Consider the following 16,471-nt stretch of genomic DNA (forward strand, 5'->3'; position numbering starts at 1 on the left):
AGCTTAAGTTAGGGGCAATTTTTGACAATGTTCAATTTCCACTGTACTGGGCTCTATATATTTCTGTCTTCTGGAACCAATTCATTAAAATTTTATTTAAATTTTATTTTTATGTGTATGAGTGTATTGCCTGCATGCATGTAAGTGTACCCACATCATGCAAGGCCTGCGGAGGTCAGAAGAGAGAATCAGATCCTCTGAAACTGGAGTTAGAGATGGTTGTTAGCTGCCATGTGGGTGATGGGAACCAAAGCTGGGTCCTCTGCAAAAGCAGCCAGTGCTCTTAACTGCTCAGTCATTCTCCAGTCCCATAAAATTATATTTTTTAGATAACTATGCTGAAGCAGAGTAACTACTTTTCATAACTACCAGTTGGTTGAGGAATAATGTAGATTACTCAGCACAGTACCAACACATTTACACTCAGTTTGTCTCAATAATCTATTTTTTTCTTTTTTTATGTGTATGAGTGTCTTGCTTGCCTGCATGAACCTGTGTCATACATGTACCTGTCTTCTGTCCATGGAGGCCAGAAGAGGGCATCGGATCCCCTGGAACTAGAGTTAGACATAATTGTTAGCCACCATGTGGGTGCTGGGAATCAAATCCAGGTCCTCTGGAAGTGCAGTTAGCGCTCTTAACCGCTGAGCCATCTCTCCAGGCCCACCTTAACAAAGTACAACATGGCAATCTCTAGTTGACACCACTATTGATGCTTTTCAGATGCTCAGATTAAGATGCTACTTGCCTCGGCCATCTATAATTTGCACTTAGCAAAATGGCTGTTAAGTGGGTGAGTAATGCTGAATGAATGCAGAGTGAAGGCTCTGTGCCCCAGCCAATAGACTCACTCCCATAGGAGACACAACTACTATTCCAAGACACTTCCTTGGCTTCCTTCCCTGATGGTGACAGGAGCATCAGTTTTAGAAGCTTATTCAGCATGGGAAGAGGTAGGAAAAGTAAGATTACAACTTTAAAAGTCCATTTGTATAAGTGGGTAAATATGCAAAGGCTCAAATGTTCTCTGTTTTACAAATTCAAGACCATTTTAAAAATTGAGTTTTCCCAGGCATTTGAAAATGTTATTCTTGTTTATAATGTCAAATTTTTCATCCCAGCACTTACATACAGGCCTGCCTACCTATCTGCCTGTCTGCCCACCTGCCTGCCTAAGTATGTGGTTAAAAGGTTTTATTTTAATCATTCATTTTATCTTCAAATAACAGAGGGAAAACCTGCTAAAACTAAGAAACCATCATTGTAGCTTTACTTCACTTGAAGGTTTTCACCTACACTCATTCTTTACCCAGTGTGTGGATGTGGTTTATTCTAATACCTGTCAGATTCAGCAAAGGGGGAAACTGAACAGCCAAGACTCTGGGAAAAACATGAATTCTATCTGAACATTAGTTAGAAAAATCATTTTGTGAGTGATAAACTGTCAAGTAAGACTCAGTGACAACATGTTCATTCAAGTGACTCCAATTTTATTTTTTTCATATAATCTTCAGAAGGTGGGAGAAGTGTCAGGTAGTGTATCTCCCCACCCATCTCCCCACCAATTCAAATCATTCAAGAACTGGGATCTAGGAAATGCATTAGTAGACTACCAGTGGTATCATTATGCACAGTTGGTTACAGCACCATGCTAATGAGCCAGGGTCCGTGACTGACTTCTGCAAGGGCCAATTAGCTGAAATTTGCTCCACAGACTCAGGCAGCACTCTTACAATGTGCCCCACTGTCAGGAGACAAGGTCCCTGGCAAGGTGGTAGGTCAATGAAAACATATCTACACTAAGAAAAAAAATCCCATGTCTGCTACTGATGGTGGGTTAATGGAATCATCTATAAAGAAAAACCTGCACATATTCTTAGCTCTAGGTTCGACATATTTCAAGTCTAAAATATTTAATGACAGTTAACATTTGACTTGCATTTTAGACTGTCTAAGAACGTTCCGCACAAAGCTACAGCAAAGGCCCTGATATTGTTACTCAATCTGTGTAACTGTTAATTCGATATAAACATCCTTTTCTCTTTATATCAACTATCTACATACCACATTTTTTGCATATTTGCCATCAGTTATTTGGTTTGAAGTACTGTGAAAAATTCAGCTAGAAAATTATTCATAAAACTGTATTCTGTATTTTATTTTCAAACAGCCAAGTGTCCACATTTAAAATGCAGAATTTGCAAATATAAGTTAATCTAGTAATTCAATTTAAAATAAAGCAAAACAACTTCCTTTAGTATCACAATACATATAATGGTATTATAAACTCCAAGAGTCGACATTAACTCTATGACAACAGTGTCCAAAGCTATAACTCATTAAACCTCTTAGTGAACAGTTCAGTTCAACAAACACTTCCATGTTCCATGACTAGGCATGAAACAAGCCGTCACTGTATTCGAATGGCTCAGCAATTCACTCATGGCATAATACGGGGTCAAGCGAGTTTTCTTCACAATGACAATAAAAAATGCTTTAAACAAACAAAATCCTCCCAATTGTTTAAAAACAATTATACATGGAGGACAAAATATATTTTAAAATATCTTGGCTAAGTCTCAATTGTCAAGCTGCTGACTTCGATGTAAAAGTTTATATTTAAAAATATCACAAATATATTATTTAACAGTGAAAATTTCAATGTGGTAAGTTTCACTGCAAAGCGATTTGACCTGAGATTTCAAAATCTAGTGCTCACGTTTTAGGGGAGAAGGAAAGCCCCGCTTTGTGTCTGATACTGAATTTGCAGCTGACTCTTTCACGATGACCTCCTGGGGGCGCCGAAACCATCTGCTGTGGCCTTCCCAAGACAGACACCCCCTTTCCCATGTAGAATGCCGACATTTTATGAATTCTCAGTATCCATCAAATATTTCCATGTAGCTACCCATTCAAGCATAGCAACCCAATTCATTCAGTTCTATACAACAGCGTCTATATTATGTACATGTTTAATTAGCAGTAGGAAATAGAAAATAAACATTTACAGTGATTGAGAAAGGGGCAGAAATTGGGATAGGAAAAGTAATACTGTATAATCAGAATATTCTATTAGCCTACCAGTTTCAATGACAGGGTTTTTCGTTTTATTAGTTGTAATACAAAGAAGGCATAGGGGATCCCAGGAAAATAACACTATGTATCAGAAAATTCAACGTGCTCCACCATCAGGATTTCCATCACACATTTAATTTCTTCTGTACAATTGTTATAAACTTGTTTTTCTTTTCAAAGTCATTAGATTTCCAGATTAAATTCAGCACTACACAGTATGCCCTTGAAGTAAAATGAGGTTACCTGCTTTATTTGGATACCGGTTCCCTTCCAGACAGCATTAAAATAAAGACAAGACTACACAGATAAAATCCAGTATAATTCAAACCCGACAATGAAAAATTTCCCCCATATTGTTGCAAAATTCTTTCTACTGAAATGCTCTGCTACAATAATAAAAAGCATACATTACATATAAAAGATACCAGTGTACTAAAAAGTGACAGAAGTGGACTAGCAAATCCTTCAAAGCACATTATATAAATGACTAGCATTAAAAACATCTATAAAATGTCATATACATTTATAAATTGGCGGTTTTATTTCTAAAGCAGTGATGAGTGTTCAGAGAGTTAGCTGTTCTGTACAGTATAATATCTACTCACTTCAAACTATATGTTTGTCTTTCTTTGTATTGAAGTTGAGTAAATTCATCTGGTCAGCTGAGAAAACAAGCTTGAAAAATAAGTATCTAAAAATCAAAGTAGAAAGTTTAGAATCATTGAAATGTAGCTACGAAACATGAAGAGAACTATCTATTTCACAATGGAGCTGAAGTTACCTCAACACTTACGGGCTTGAATCTAAAACAGAAACAAATATTAAAATCCAAAGCAAACCACAAGGTTAGGTAGCAGTACAGAAGCAGGAAAAAACACATCCCTTCCTTCAGTGTGATGGGCACTAAGTTTTGCGGTCTTCCTCCATCTTGCAGAAGAGTGGTAAGGCCATTCAATGCTTAGTGAGAGTGAGTACAGACGAAGCCAGAATCTAGCCTGTCTCCCCTGCAACGTCAATTATGCTGTGTAAACAGTGTTACGTTCCAACAGGAGGAACAATGGAATTTGCTTATAAAAACGGATTAAAGGTAATCATTACTAAATGAAATAAGGATAATTAATAACTCTGAAATGTTTTTAGAACTTTCCTGATGCTACTTGTAAAGTTAGCACTGCTATGTATTATTGCTTACATACAGTACAACATCATATGCCTTCTAACATAAAGCAGTACTGTGATTTGTTTGTACATATTTACAGATTTTTAAAAACAAGCTGTAAAAACATTACATACTTTCAGACAATACAAATTAGCACATTGGTACTCACTTCAAAACAAATGGAATGCATAACATTAATAAACATCATAAAGGAAGACTCACATGAAAGTCCTTGATTGTCAAGACACATTTATATATAAACTCTAACTGTGCAGAATTAAAGATTCAATCATAGGTACATCCTTACTTGATGAACCATATTTACAGCATGGTATTGCATTAAAAAAATAAAATAATGTTTACAGGGTTTTACTTTTTTATCCATTGGATTAAAGAAAGCAACAAACACAACAAGAAATGTTTGTCTGCTTTAGTTTGTTTCCTACCAAAGCTTAAGTGAAAAAGGAAACATACGGTTTTTATTTGCAGAATATAGCAAAAATAACTGGAAAATTATTTCCCTGAAAAAAAAGCAATTTGAAGCAGAAAAGGTTTAAATTAAATTGCAGACTCAAAAAATTTCTCATTGATTATAATAGTGCTTTTTCAAGTAAATATACTGTGAAAAAAATGACTTCTAGTTTAAAAGGTTCTAAGAAATGCAGTACTACAGTAATGCCTACTTATAAAGGTTCCCGGCTTTTTTATTTTTTTAAACAGCCCTTTAAAAACCCAAATTAATAAAATCAAAGAAGTGGCAAAAGATCTAACCTCGATGGCACTTTGCAAGTGTCTGTCACCTGTGGAAATGAAAGCTTGCCCTGAGCACAAGGCCTTTTCTATCTCTAAAAAGATAAAATGACCCATTGCTAGCATCCTGAGCCAGAGCTAAGAAGGTGGAGTCCTACTTTACCAGGTAGCACATGTGCATTGTAGATCTGAAAAAATTAGAAGCCACTCAACTATTACAAACCAAATGACATCCATGTGCAATAAGATTTTAAGTTAAAAAAAAAACAACCACTTTTTAGAAGATCCTTAAGATGATACTACCTTTTCTAATGGGGTATTTCCCAAATTCAGACATGAAAGTCGGACCTACGAGGAAAAGCACACTGTGCTCACACTGAGCAAAAGCTGACAGGTGTTAAGAGATATTTTTATAGAATAATTTGCTCACTGAGAGAAAGGAGAATCATGAATTACAAAGGATATCTCATATCCTCTATGTTTGTATCTAAAGCAGCACATAAGGCTACCTCTTCTCTAATGCCCAGACAGAAATAGTAACAACTTTCCAAATCAAAGTGGGGAAACCCAAACTGTTGAGATGCTTATCATATGATGATAATACAAGGTAAGCCTGGTAGGCATTTAGAATTTCACAGTAAGTAATGACTATACTAAAATGGTAAGTCAATAAGTTATGCTGGCTAAGTTTCAGTTATCTCAAAAACGCATATAACCTGGTAGAAAAGTCTGCCATTATGTAGATTTAAAGAAATGTGTTTAAGACAGGAATGTAACACCTGAAATTCTGTTTGTAGAACTACCATATTTTAAAGGCCTTCTTTCCTAAGCTTACCTGAACCGTTGCTCAGCAATAGTCACATTCTTAAAACTGTGCTGGTGATGTTAAAACAAACAAAAAAATGTATACTGTACCAAGAAATGCATCAAGTTCTCAATGGAACAAAATTTTTGATCAGGCTCAACTCAAGAAATAAATGTCTACTCTTACCGAAAGTACTATGAGAAAAATACGAACACCCATCCAGGGTGAGCACGGTTCTGTAACACCTCACCTGAATGAAGCGTTCCTGCAGGTATGTGATGCATTGCACGACATAAAGCAATCTTTAGATCAATAATGGCAGAACTTCAAAGATTTACTTCAAAGAAGTCTAAAATTCTTGAAAATTTGACAGCAAAGCTGTCAAATGGGAAAACTATTATTTTAAGCAAAGCTTAATAACCAAAGTGTAGAAGAAACCATATTAAAAATAATTCATACTCCTTATCATAAAACACCAATATATTCAAAAGTAAATGAATGTAAATGAAGGATGCTGGGGCAGGGGTTTCTCTGTTCCCTTTTTTTATGAGAACAGTCCTGGGATAATATTAAATAAAAGAAAAAATAATTTAAAATGGATAACAAACTCTACACTGAAACAAAGAATGCAGATCTACAGGGCCAGTATAAAAGTTAACATGGAAATTAACAAAATAGTTTCATTTTCCAAGGGTACTAATTTTAGATTACCATTGGTGCTATATCGATATGTGCACTGTGATAAAGATGGAAGAAATTTAAAGTACAAAAAAACAAAAAGTTGGAACAAATTAAAGAGGATAGAAGAATCAGTGTAACTGTTAGTCTCCAAAAATCAACTGTCCAATGTGTAACTCAAACCATCATTCTTCAGAAAAGTGTGTGTATATATATGTATATATATACACACACATACATATATATGCACTATTTATTGTACCATGCTGTATTATTTTAAGACAAAGTATATATATATATATATAAAAAAACATTCGTGGTATAAAGATAAAGTCTGTAGTTTATTTAGATTTTGAAATGCAACAAAAATTTTCGAATACTCATCTAGCTGAAAAAGAAATTGTAGTTACTGGAATTAGTAAACATTTTTGGTTTGTAAAATTGTAATGAGCAGTATTCATTTAAAAGTAACTTAAATAAGCAATTAAAATGCCCATTTCTTTAGTTTCTTGGGATACTGCTTAATTATCTAATCTACCAAGTCTAGAAAGAGAAGACTTAAACCAGATTTTACAGTTCCAAAGATACCCCAATTTCCTTTTATTGCCAAAAAGTAAAACTGTCAATTATGAGATGATTATGACACAACCATATCAAATCTAAAAAATCTAATGTTTTTACTCTGAGAAATCAAAAATACCAGATTCTCTAAGTGCTCTAATGTTAACTGAAACGTATATGTAAAGTAAAACACATTTTAGCTTTAAAACGTGGAATATACATTTGTGTAAGCATTATTTTCTTGGGAATGTAATCTACAGAATATTTTTTACTAAAACTTCAAACCTTGATACTTGCACATGAAAAATCGTAAAAAATATTTAAGTACACCTGTACAAAGAAACTGACACCAATACGCATACTTCCATAGAGAAGTGACTGCCTCAACAGCTGTGTGTTTTGGTAAAAGTTTTGAAAGTATGCATATTTTAAAAGTAATTAGGCTTTTAAATAGTGGAGTCTTAGACTATCAGATTTTTATTACTTTTTCTTCAAAAAAAAAAAAACACATGTCAATATAATGCAAAATGAAAATCAAGGGCATATGGCATATCATTCTTTTTAAAAGGTGGTTTCTTTTTATTCCCCCCGTAGGACAAACTAATTTCTTTAAGCCATAATCTCTTGACATTTAAACTTTAAGTTCACTCTGTCTGTAAAGTATGCTCAGATTCCCTGCTGAAGTGCAATGACTATGCTGAAAAACTGAGGAACAGTATGAGGAATTTCACACAATCACTAATCTCCTAAGAATGTACAATGTTATCAGTTAGGAAACAATTGTGCGAAAGTCTTTTTTTTTTTTTCTTTCTTTTGAACTTGGTGTAGGTGGAATAGCAAGTTTCTTATCTAAAACAAGTAACGCATTGCTTCTATGACAGTGACAACATGTAAGGCAGTTCAAAGAATGCTGACTAACCAAACGAAATGCAGTTATTGGATTATCTTGCTATTCATATCAGCTTGTTATTAACGCATTGCTCTTAAATCTGTACAGCACTCCATTTTACACAGAGTAACCCCACTCTCGATTAATCTGTTCTAAAGTGCCAGTATTATTTACACATTTTTTTTTTTTTTTTTAGCCAAAAGTCTGGCCAGCTGTGGCATCTGGTGAAGATGTCATCCCAGCTCTATTATCATTTACATTCACCAAGGGAAATTCAGAAAACTCAGCACTTGTCCCTGGTCCCCGAAGGTTCACCTGTCCATTGGCAGTGCTAAATTGAGTAGCTATTCCAGCTCTGGATCCATGATATGGAGCACGGAAGGGCTGTTCAAAGGAGCTCATTTGGTAAGCTTGGTGGACAGGCTGTGCCTCAGCTTTCTTCTGAGAAGTCACTTGATCCAGAAAGTCCTGCGTGGAGGTGGCAGAGGCATGGTTTGTCTCATCACCTGAGAAGGGAAATGAGTGCTGGGAATCACCAACTATCAGTCCAAAGTGGGACTTATCTGGAGCTGTTCGTAGTGGAGAATTCATTCCTGATCGAAAGCTATTGATGGGCATGGCTGCATAGACCTGTTTGTCTATGGAAGAGAATGCTGGCTGATTTGGAAGGGTCTGGTTATCAGTCACAAAGTTAAGGCTCGGGCTATTCAAATAGGCATCATTTTGGCTAGTTCTGTCCAAAGCCTGCTGCAGAAACTTTGAGTATTCCTGCAACATGTTAGCTTTATCTGATGAGGATGCTTGGGAGCTTGATCCAACATTCTCTGGCTGAGTGACTTCGGGTACCTCTGAAGAATTGATAGATATGCTAGAAGTCACTTCAGTATCTGCAACACTGAAGGAAATCTCATGCTGTCCATTAGCTTTATGGGAATAATGATCCAACAGCGTCTGCAGTACCTCATCTGGAATAACATTTTTGTCATGATTACTCTTTATCTCCACATTCAGTGCCTGGGAATCTAATATGGATGCTGTGGTGCTTTCATCAATGACGCTGGCTACAGCTGCTTGGGTTACAGAAGGCTGAGACGCTATGGTACCCACATTCAGTGCATATTCCCTGCTGTTGTTACTTGCTGCTTGAAGATAGCGCTTCTTCTTCAGAAACTGCATGGCATCGTCGTAATTGGTACTACTATGCACGGGCTTGCTGGGCCCCTCTTGCAAGGTATCAACTTGATCAATGTCAGCATTGCCTTCTGAGTCCAGTAAGGCTTGTTTATCCACAAGTTCAAATGCATACTTTGAAACTTTGCTCTCTTCGTAAGTGGACAAAGGTGAAATTGTTTGATTTTGCTCCAGTGGTTGTTTCAGACTTCTCTTACTATTGATTTTTTTGAGAACCAACTTGGGTGGGTGTATTTCTCCTGAAGCATCCTCTAAATGTGACCCTCCGACTGAAGAATGCGGCATTTCAACAGCGTATTCTGCGACCATGTACTCATCTTTTACTTTCGTACTTGAAGAGTACAGAGGCAAGTAATCGGTTTTGTCTTTCTTCATGTCAGATTTGTCCAGAGCACTCTCTTTGTCCATTCCAGATGATTTCTTCTCTGTTTTTTGCCTTTTCTTTTTCGGCAGTGAATTATCTTTTGGTGATGTAGAAAAGCCAGAATCTTCCTCTGATGTCAGAAGGCCACCTTTGATGGCACATCTATTTAGTTTCTTGTCATGATTCTCATGGCACATACGTTTATGTTTCAATACACGATCTGTTCTGGAAAAATACTGTCGAAATCAGGGGTTGGAATTGTTTTGTTGTTGTTTTTATGTTTTTGGTCAACAAGGAAAAGAAAAAAAAGAAACAAGATAGTTAATATAACTTATTAATAATTTCAAACCAATTCACTGAACAAGCTTCTATTACAAATCTAATCAGATCAAAGAGTTTAAAACCTCAAATAGTTCTAGCAGTAAGTAACATCTAGCTTGTTATAATTATTTTATACTTTAGTCAGGGTGGAATTTAAACCTTACTTACCTGTAAACAGTATTCACACTGGTAAGGTTTCTCTCCACTGTGCGTTCTCTTATGCCTTTCCATATGGTATTTCTGTATGAATCTCATACCACATTCATCACAGCGAAATGGTTTTTCACCTAGTATGTAATATAAAAAATTTGAAATAAAAAATATTGTAAAATCATGAACTGTTTTGCCAGAAGAAATCTCTAAAACAAACAACTTTTAACAGTTATAATAATTTGCTCCTTTTAAATGACAAAAATCTTCCATATACTAAAGGCTGAAAGCAGGCACACTCAATTTTCTATCACATACACACATTAATGTGCTCTCTCTGTGGAGACCAGCAGTACTGGGAATTTGTAGCAAAGTAGATATTCTTTTAGCAGTGTAGCTGATCTAACTGTTTACTCAGTTACACAAAACAACATTTTAGAATTAAAAATCGTGGGTACAGCTTTTTAAAAAGAAGGAAATTCAAATTAAAAAAATTTAAATAAGGAAAATTTAAAATACCTATAAATTTCATTCATTCAATCATTGTGCGTGTGTGTGTTCACAAGCACATGTATGTGTATATGTGTTTATATTACAGCACACATGTGAAGGTCAGAAGATATCTTGTGGGAGACAGTTCCCTTCTTCCACCATATGGGTCATGGGGACTGAAATCAGGTTGCCACACTTGGCAGCAAGCACCTTTACCCACTGAGCCATCTTACCAGCCCAGGGTTAGTTTTTTAATTCTTAATTTCTTTTCTTTTAAATTTAAAAAATTATTACTACATGTATTTATGTGGGGGGGGCAACTTGTATCACAGCACATATAGAAGTCGGAGGACAAATTTTAGGAGGGGGTTCTTTCCTTCTACCATCTGAGTCCCAGGAATTGAACTCAAGTCACCTGGTTGTGCAGCAAGTGTCATTTATTCGTTTAGCTAGCTCATTGGCCCTTAATTCTTAATTCTTTCAAAAGCACTGTGACTAAATGAAATCTGGGTCTTAGGAAATTTTTCTTAAAATCTAATTTATTAAGACAAAAGGTGATGGGACAAAATTTCAAAAGTAAGGTTTGAGGCTGGGAAGAAGATCAAGCACAGCACTTGCATAGCATGTGTGAGGTACTGAGCTCAATCCCAGTACCACAAAAGCAAAACAAAAGTAAGGTTTGTTTATATTGATTTTCTTTCAACTCAAACCAGTATTTCTCATGTTGTGTGTGGAAAGAATTAAACAGGTCTGTGAATTGGACACAAGACTGTGGTCACCACCCCTCATTTTTAAAAATCCCACTAACAACTTCTTAGCTATAAGGAAACATTACTGTGGCACTCTAAGTAGCTTTTACTGATAAAATCCAGAAGTCTAAGTAAATAGGGGTGTGACAAAGAGTTATCTTGAATGCTTGTCCAGGAAACTTCTGTTCCCTGCCTGTCACACATTCAACAAAATGTTAATATCTTTATCCAGAGCCCTGCTGATAGGGTAAAGTCTACTTGTCTACAAAGAGTCACAGCCTAACTTGGAAACAAGATATACATATAACAAAATGTGTTGTAAAACTGTCCTGGTTCTGGTTTCTTTTCAGAACTTTATATCTCAGTGTCCTCCCTTCTTCACCCTTTCTTTTAGCCAAAGTAAAATACCTACCTGTCCTATCTCCCTACTTTCTACCTTTGCTTCAGTCAGGAATGCCCACCTTTAGCTTGAGAATGTAGCTCGATGGTAGAGTGCTTACCTAACACGCCCAAAGCCCTGGGTTTGACTTCTAATACCACCCAAGACAAAGCAAACCAAACCAAAACAAACCACACACACACACACACACACACACACACACACACACACACAACCTTTTTTTAATGCTTTACCTAAAATGTACCCATTTCTACACCTAGCATTGGAAAAACAAGCAAACAAAATACAACCAAACACTTCGTGCTTCAAAGACATTTATATCTGTTATTGTAGGAAAAAATTTGGCAAGTCTTCAAAAAGTTAGAACTATCATATTACTCAGAAATCCTACTCTTACATACATAGTCAAAAGAACTAACAACAGGAATTCATACAGAAATCTATACGCTTTTACCATTTTTTAAAAAAATTGAGACAGGGCCTCACTATGTAACCCTAGCTGGCCTAGAAGTTGCTAGTAGACCAGGCTGGTTTCAAGCTCATTGAGATCTGCTTGCCTCTGCTTCCTGAGTGCCGGGATTAAAGGCAGGTACCACCAGGCCTGGCTATATGCCAACATTTATGACAGCCTTAACACCAGCCAAACAGTGTTAAGAACTCCAGTGTCCATTAAGATAAATGGAGAGAAAATTGTGACAGATACAAATAATGGAGTATTGGTCATAAGAATGAAACCTCAAGGGCTGCAGTACTAGTCCAGCATGTACAAAGTCCTGTGTGTTCAGTCCCAGGACCAGGGGAAGAAAAAGAAACCCTGACACATACTACCTATCATGAACTGTAAAGACACTATGCAATGTAAATGAAGTCAGATGCATGTGGAATGAGTCTACTTACATGAAGGATCTATAATAGCAAACTCAGAGGCAGAGAAAGTAAACTGGTGGTTATCAGGACTAGGATGGGCAGGAAAGGAGGTTACTGCTTAATGGCTTAATGGTTATAGAGTTTGGTTACACAACCTTGTATAATTTGCTTAATGCCACATAAGTTATACTTAAAACTGATTAACACAATAAACTTTATGGAATGATTTTAAGTTAAAAGATAAACACAATGGGATATTTATGAATCATTTATTTGATAAAGGACACATACAGAGAACATGTATGTGTTCTTTACACTCAACAGTAAAAAGATAACAATTTAAAAGTGGGCAATGGATCTGAATACATCTGGGCAAGGTAAATATGAAGTGATTTCTGAAAAATATCTGAACTGCAAAATACCCCTGGCCCCAAACACTTCATACAGGGACATTCAACCTAAAGAACAAATGAAATTTACATAAAACCAAAGACTAATGAAAACACATGTTCACCTTCCATAGTCTCTTTAAAATTTGTGTGTGTGTGTGTGTGTGTGTGTGTGTGTGTGTGTGAACTCCCACAAAGGTGGAGGTCAGAGGACAACTCCTGAGTGTCATTTCTCATGAATGCTGCCTACCTTATTTTTTGAGACAGGGTCTTTTACTGGTCTGGAGCTTACCGAGTAGACTAGGCTGGCTGAGCAGCGAGCCACAGGATCTTCCTGTCGCTGCATCTCCAGTACTAGTCAGCTTGCCTTAGGGATTCCCTGTCTCTGCCTCTCACATGCTGAGATCACTGGGGTGGAGTGGGGTGGGGGTGTGTGTACCCATCTCGTCAGTCTTTTTCTTTTCTTCTTGAGACAATGTCTTACTATGTAGTCCAGGTTGGGCTGACATTCATGATTCCCCCTACTTCAGCCTTCCAAGTGCTAGGATTGCAGATATACTCCACCATGCCTGGCTCAGACTTGTTCTCAACAAACAAGATTTATTAAGGAGGGGTTGATCTTTTGTTAATAATGGATTCCAGGATTGTTTCTTGGTGTTTTAATAACTTTCCTGAATAGTGAGGCAGAATTGTTTGCTATTAAGGTTTAAATTTTTATGTTGCCAATTTTTTTCTTTTATATAGATTGGATTTAGAGTGTTATTTTAAAAGGAGTTTCTCACTCCATCTGGTTCCCCCCCCCCCTTCGGTCTTTTTGAGACAGGGTCTCCCTGTAGCCCCAGTAGCCCCAGCTGTCCTGGAACTCACTATGTAGACCAGGCTGGCCTCAAACTCAGAGATCTGCCTGCCTCTGCCTCACGAGTGCTGGGATTAAAGGCGTGCGCCACCATGCCTGGCCCTCCAATAAAACCTGATTTTTTACATGGTTACCTATTTCCCCAGTACCAAGTCTGCCTCTTTTTTCTTTTGGTGCTAGCAATAGCCTAGAGACTCATGCATGCTAGTAGGCAAGCTGTCTACCACTGAGCTATACTACACCCACAGTTCAAGATCAGCTTTTCTTGATCAAATTTCTTGTTATTAGTACCCTGCATGGGTCTATTTCCAGACACTTGATTCTATTCCACTGCTGTAACTATTCACCAATTAGAGACAGAATTCTTTAATTACTAAACTTTTATCACATACTTTTTTATTTTGTAGGGCCAAGCCTTATTAATCTTTTGAGTTTGCTTTGCTGGTCCACTTTGTGGAAAAACTTCAGAATGAGCTCATCTAGTATTTATGGTGTCGAGGAGGGGGAGTTGCCTGAACTGCTGATAAAGTTGAAAGCTGATATTTGATGTTATGATGTTTCAGGGAAAAGGAAGGTTATCACTTGAACCAAATGGTGTTGAGAGGACTAGTAAGGTAACTGAAGAGATTTGTTTTTGTTAATGACTTTATAATGATTCTCAAGAACCATTCTGAACCTAATGTGGTAGCACATACCAGCAGTCCTGGCATTTAGAATGTTGAAGAAGGATTCTGAGTTTGAGACCAGCATGAGTCTACATAGCAAGCTCTAAACCAGCTTGGTATATAGAGCGAGATCCCGTCTTATCAAAACAAAAAACAAGAGGCTCAAGAGATGGCTCAGGGGTTAAGAGCACAGACTACTGTTACAGAGGACCTGGGTTTGATTCCTAGCACCCACATGGTGGCTAACAACTGTCTGTAACTCCAGTTCCAGGGAATCTGATCCCTTCTTCTGACCCTCACAGGCACTGCATGACACAAGTGTACTTACATGCAGGCAGTATACTTGTATACATAAAATAATAAAAATATAATATTTAAAAAAATAAAAAACCTCCATACAACATCATTGATAGGATGGTGGTTAAAGCTGGATTGGGGATTGGAATAAAGTTTAGAGAGGGAGAATTAGTTTAAACTGTCAAAAATCAGATTACAATGTCAAGTAATAATAAGCTAGACACATAAAACCTTGGTCCTTATAATACCCACATACATAAAAATCAGATTACAATGTCAAGTAATAATAAGCTAGATACATAAAACCTAGGTCCTTATAATACCCATATATATAATTTACCATGATAATTACTGAAGTACCTTACCATTTAGGGTGCTAAAGTCCAAGATTTGCAGTTCTATTAATTTGGCCTCTGGGGAGAGCTCCCTTGACCATGCCATATCATGTCAGGTGGCATGATGGCAGACTGCAAGTGAGGAATCACAATGAAAAGGCAACAGGAGAAACATCTGAGAACCACATATTCAACATGGAGAAACCTGTGAGGTTAGTGAACATTTCAGGCATAGAAAGATAAATACTGCATGATCTCACTTATTTGTGAAAAACCAAATAAGCAAGACTCAGAAAGAGCTAGAATGACAGTTATGAGGGGCTGATTAGAGAGGAATGGTGAAATTTTAGTCAAAAGGTATATATTTTCAGTTATAAAATGAACATGTTCTGGAAACCTAATGTACAGTATCCACAATAATAATGTATATGCATATATTGACTGAAAAGTCAGTCAGTCAGTCAGTCAGTCAGTCTGTCCTTCCTTCCTGTCTGTCTGTCTGTCTATCTATCTATCTATCTATCTATCTATCTATCTATCATCTTTCTCCCTCTCTCCCTCTCCCCATCTCTCTCTCTCTCTCTCTCTCATCTATCATCTGAGGCAGGATCTCATGTAAGCTAAGGCTGATTCTAGCAGGCAAGACCCATCATGCCTGGCTCTTGAAAATATCTATTAGGGACTGGGTGTGGTAGCGCACACCTTTAATCCCAGTTCTTGGGAGGCAGAGGCAGGGGGATCTCTGTTGAGCTCTCTCCCTCTCCCCATCTCTCTCTCTCTCTCTCTCTCATCTATCATCTGAGGCAGGATCTCATGTAAGCTAAGGCTGATTCTAGCAGGCAAGACCCATCATGCCTGGCTCTTGAAAATATCTATTAGGGACTGGGTGTGGTAGCGCACACCTTTAATCCCAGTTCTTGGGAGGCAGAGGCAGGGGGATCTCTGTTGAGTTCAAGGTCACTCTGGTCTACATACTGAGTTCCTCAGTTCAATCCCTGGGACTCACATATTCAAAGGAGAGATCTGACTCCTGCAAGTCATCCTCTGACCTCTATACATGCCAAGTGGGGACAGGTTCCCAGCCCTCCAACAGATGCCTGTAATCTCTGACAGTAATGAACCCTACATGTACTTTGTTCTAGTTCTATACATACATACCTATGATAAAGGCACAGTAAGAGATCAACAAGAACTAGTAATAAAACAAAAAAATTGACAAGAATATTCCATAGTAAAAATTCTTATTGTACTTTCAGCTTTTTACTTAAATGAAACACACTACAGCTTCTCTTTGGCATATCCGAACTGTTTACATCACTATTCTTATGATTTGGGACCATTATTAGGTAAAACAAGGTTACCTGAAGATAAGCACTATGAAACCACAAAAGCTGATCATATCAGAGATGGCTACTGAATGATTAAGGAAATTAGCACATAGGTCAGATATGGAAACAGGGAAGGCTGGCATCTTGGGC

General features: G+C 37.1%; 1 protein-coding gene across 2 annotated transcripts in view; it reads right to left on the reverse strand.

Moving 5' to 3' along the window:
* Positions 1-2,137: 2,137 nt before the first annotated feature.
* The window catches only part of Znf148 (zinc finger protein 148), a 141,251-nt gene continuing 126,917 nt past the window's right edge, over positions 2,138-16,471 (reverse strand). For both annotated transcript variants that reach the window (XM_008842978.2, XM_008842979.3), the window contains exons 8-9: positions 9,962-10,080; positions 2,138-9,708 (exon numbers count right to left, since the gene is read on the reverse strand). In XM_008842978.2, the coding sequence (XP_008841200.1) occupies positions 8,110-9,708; positions 9,962-10,080 (1,718 nt within the window). In that variant the 3' untranslated portion in view covers positions 2,138-8,109. The remainder of the gene's footprint in view (positions 9,709-9,961; positions 10,081-16,471) is intronic.

Source organism: Nannospalax galili, unplaced genomic scaffold (genome assembly GCF_000622305.1).
Source record: "Nannospalax galili isolate Female #2095 unplaced genomic scaffold, S.galili_v1.0 scaffold18, whole genome shotgun sequence".
Taxonomy (NCBI): Eukaryota; Metazoa; Chordata; class Mammalia; order Rodentia; family Spalacidae; genus Nannospalax; species Nannospalax galili.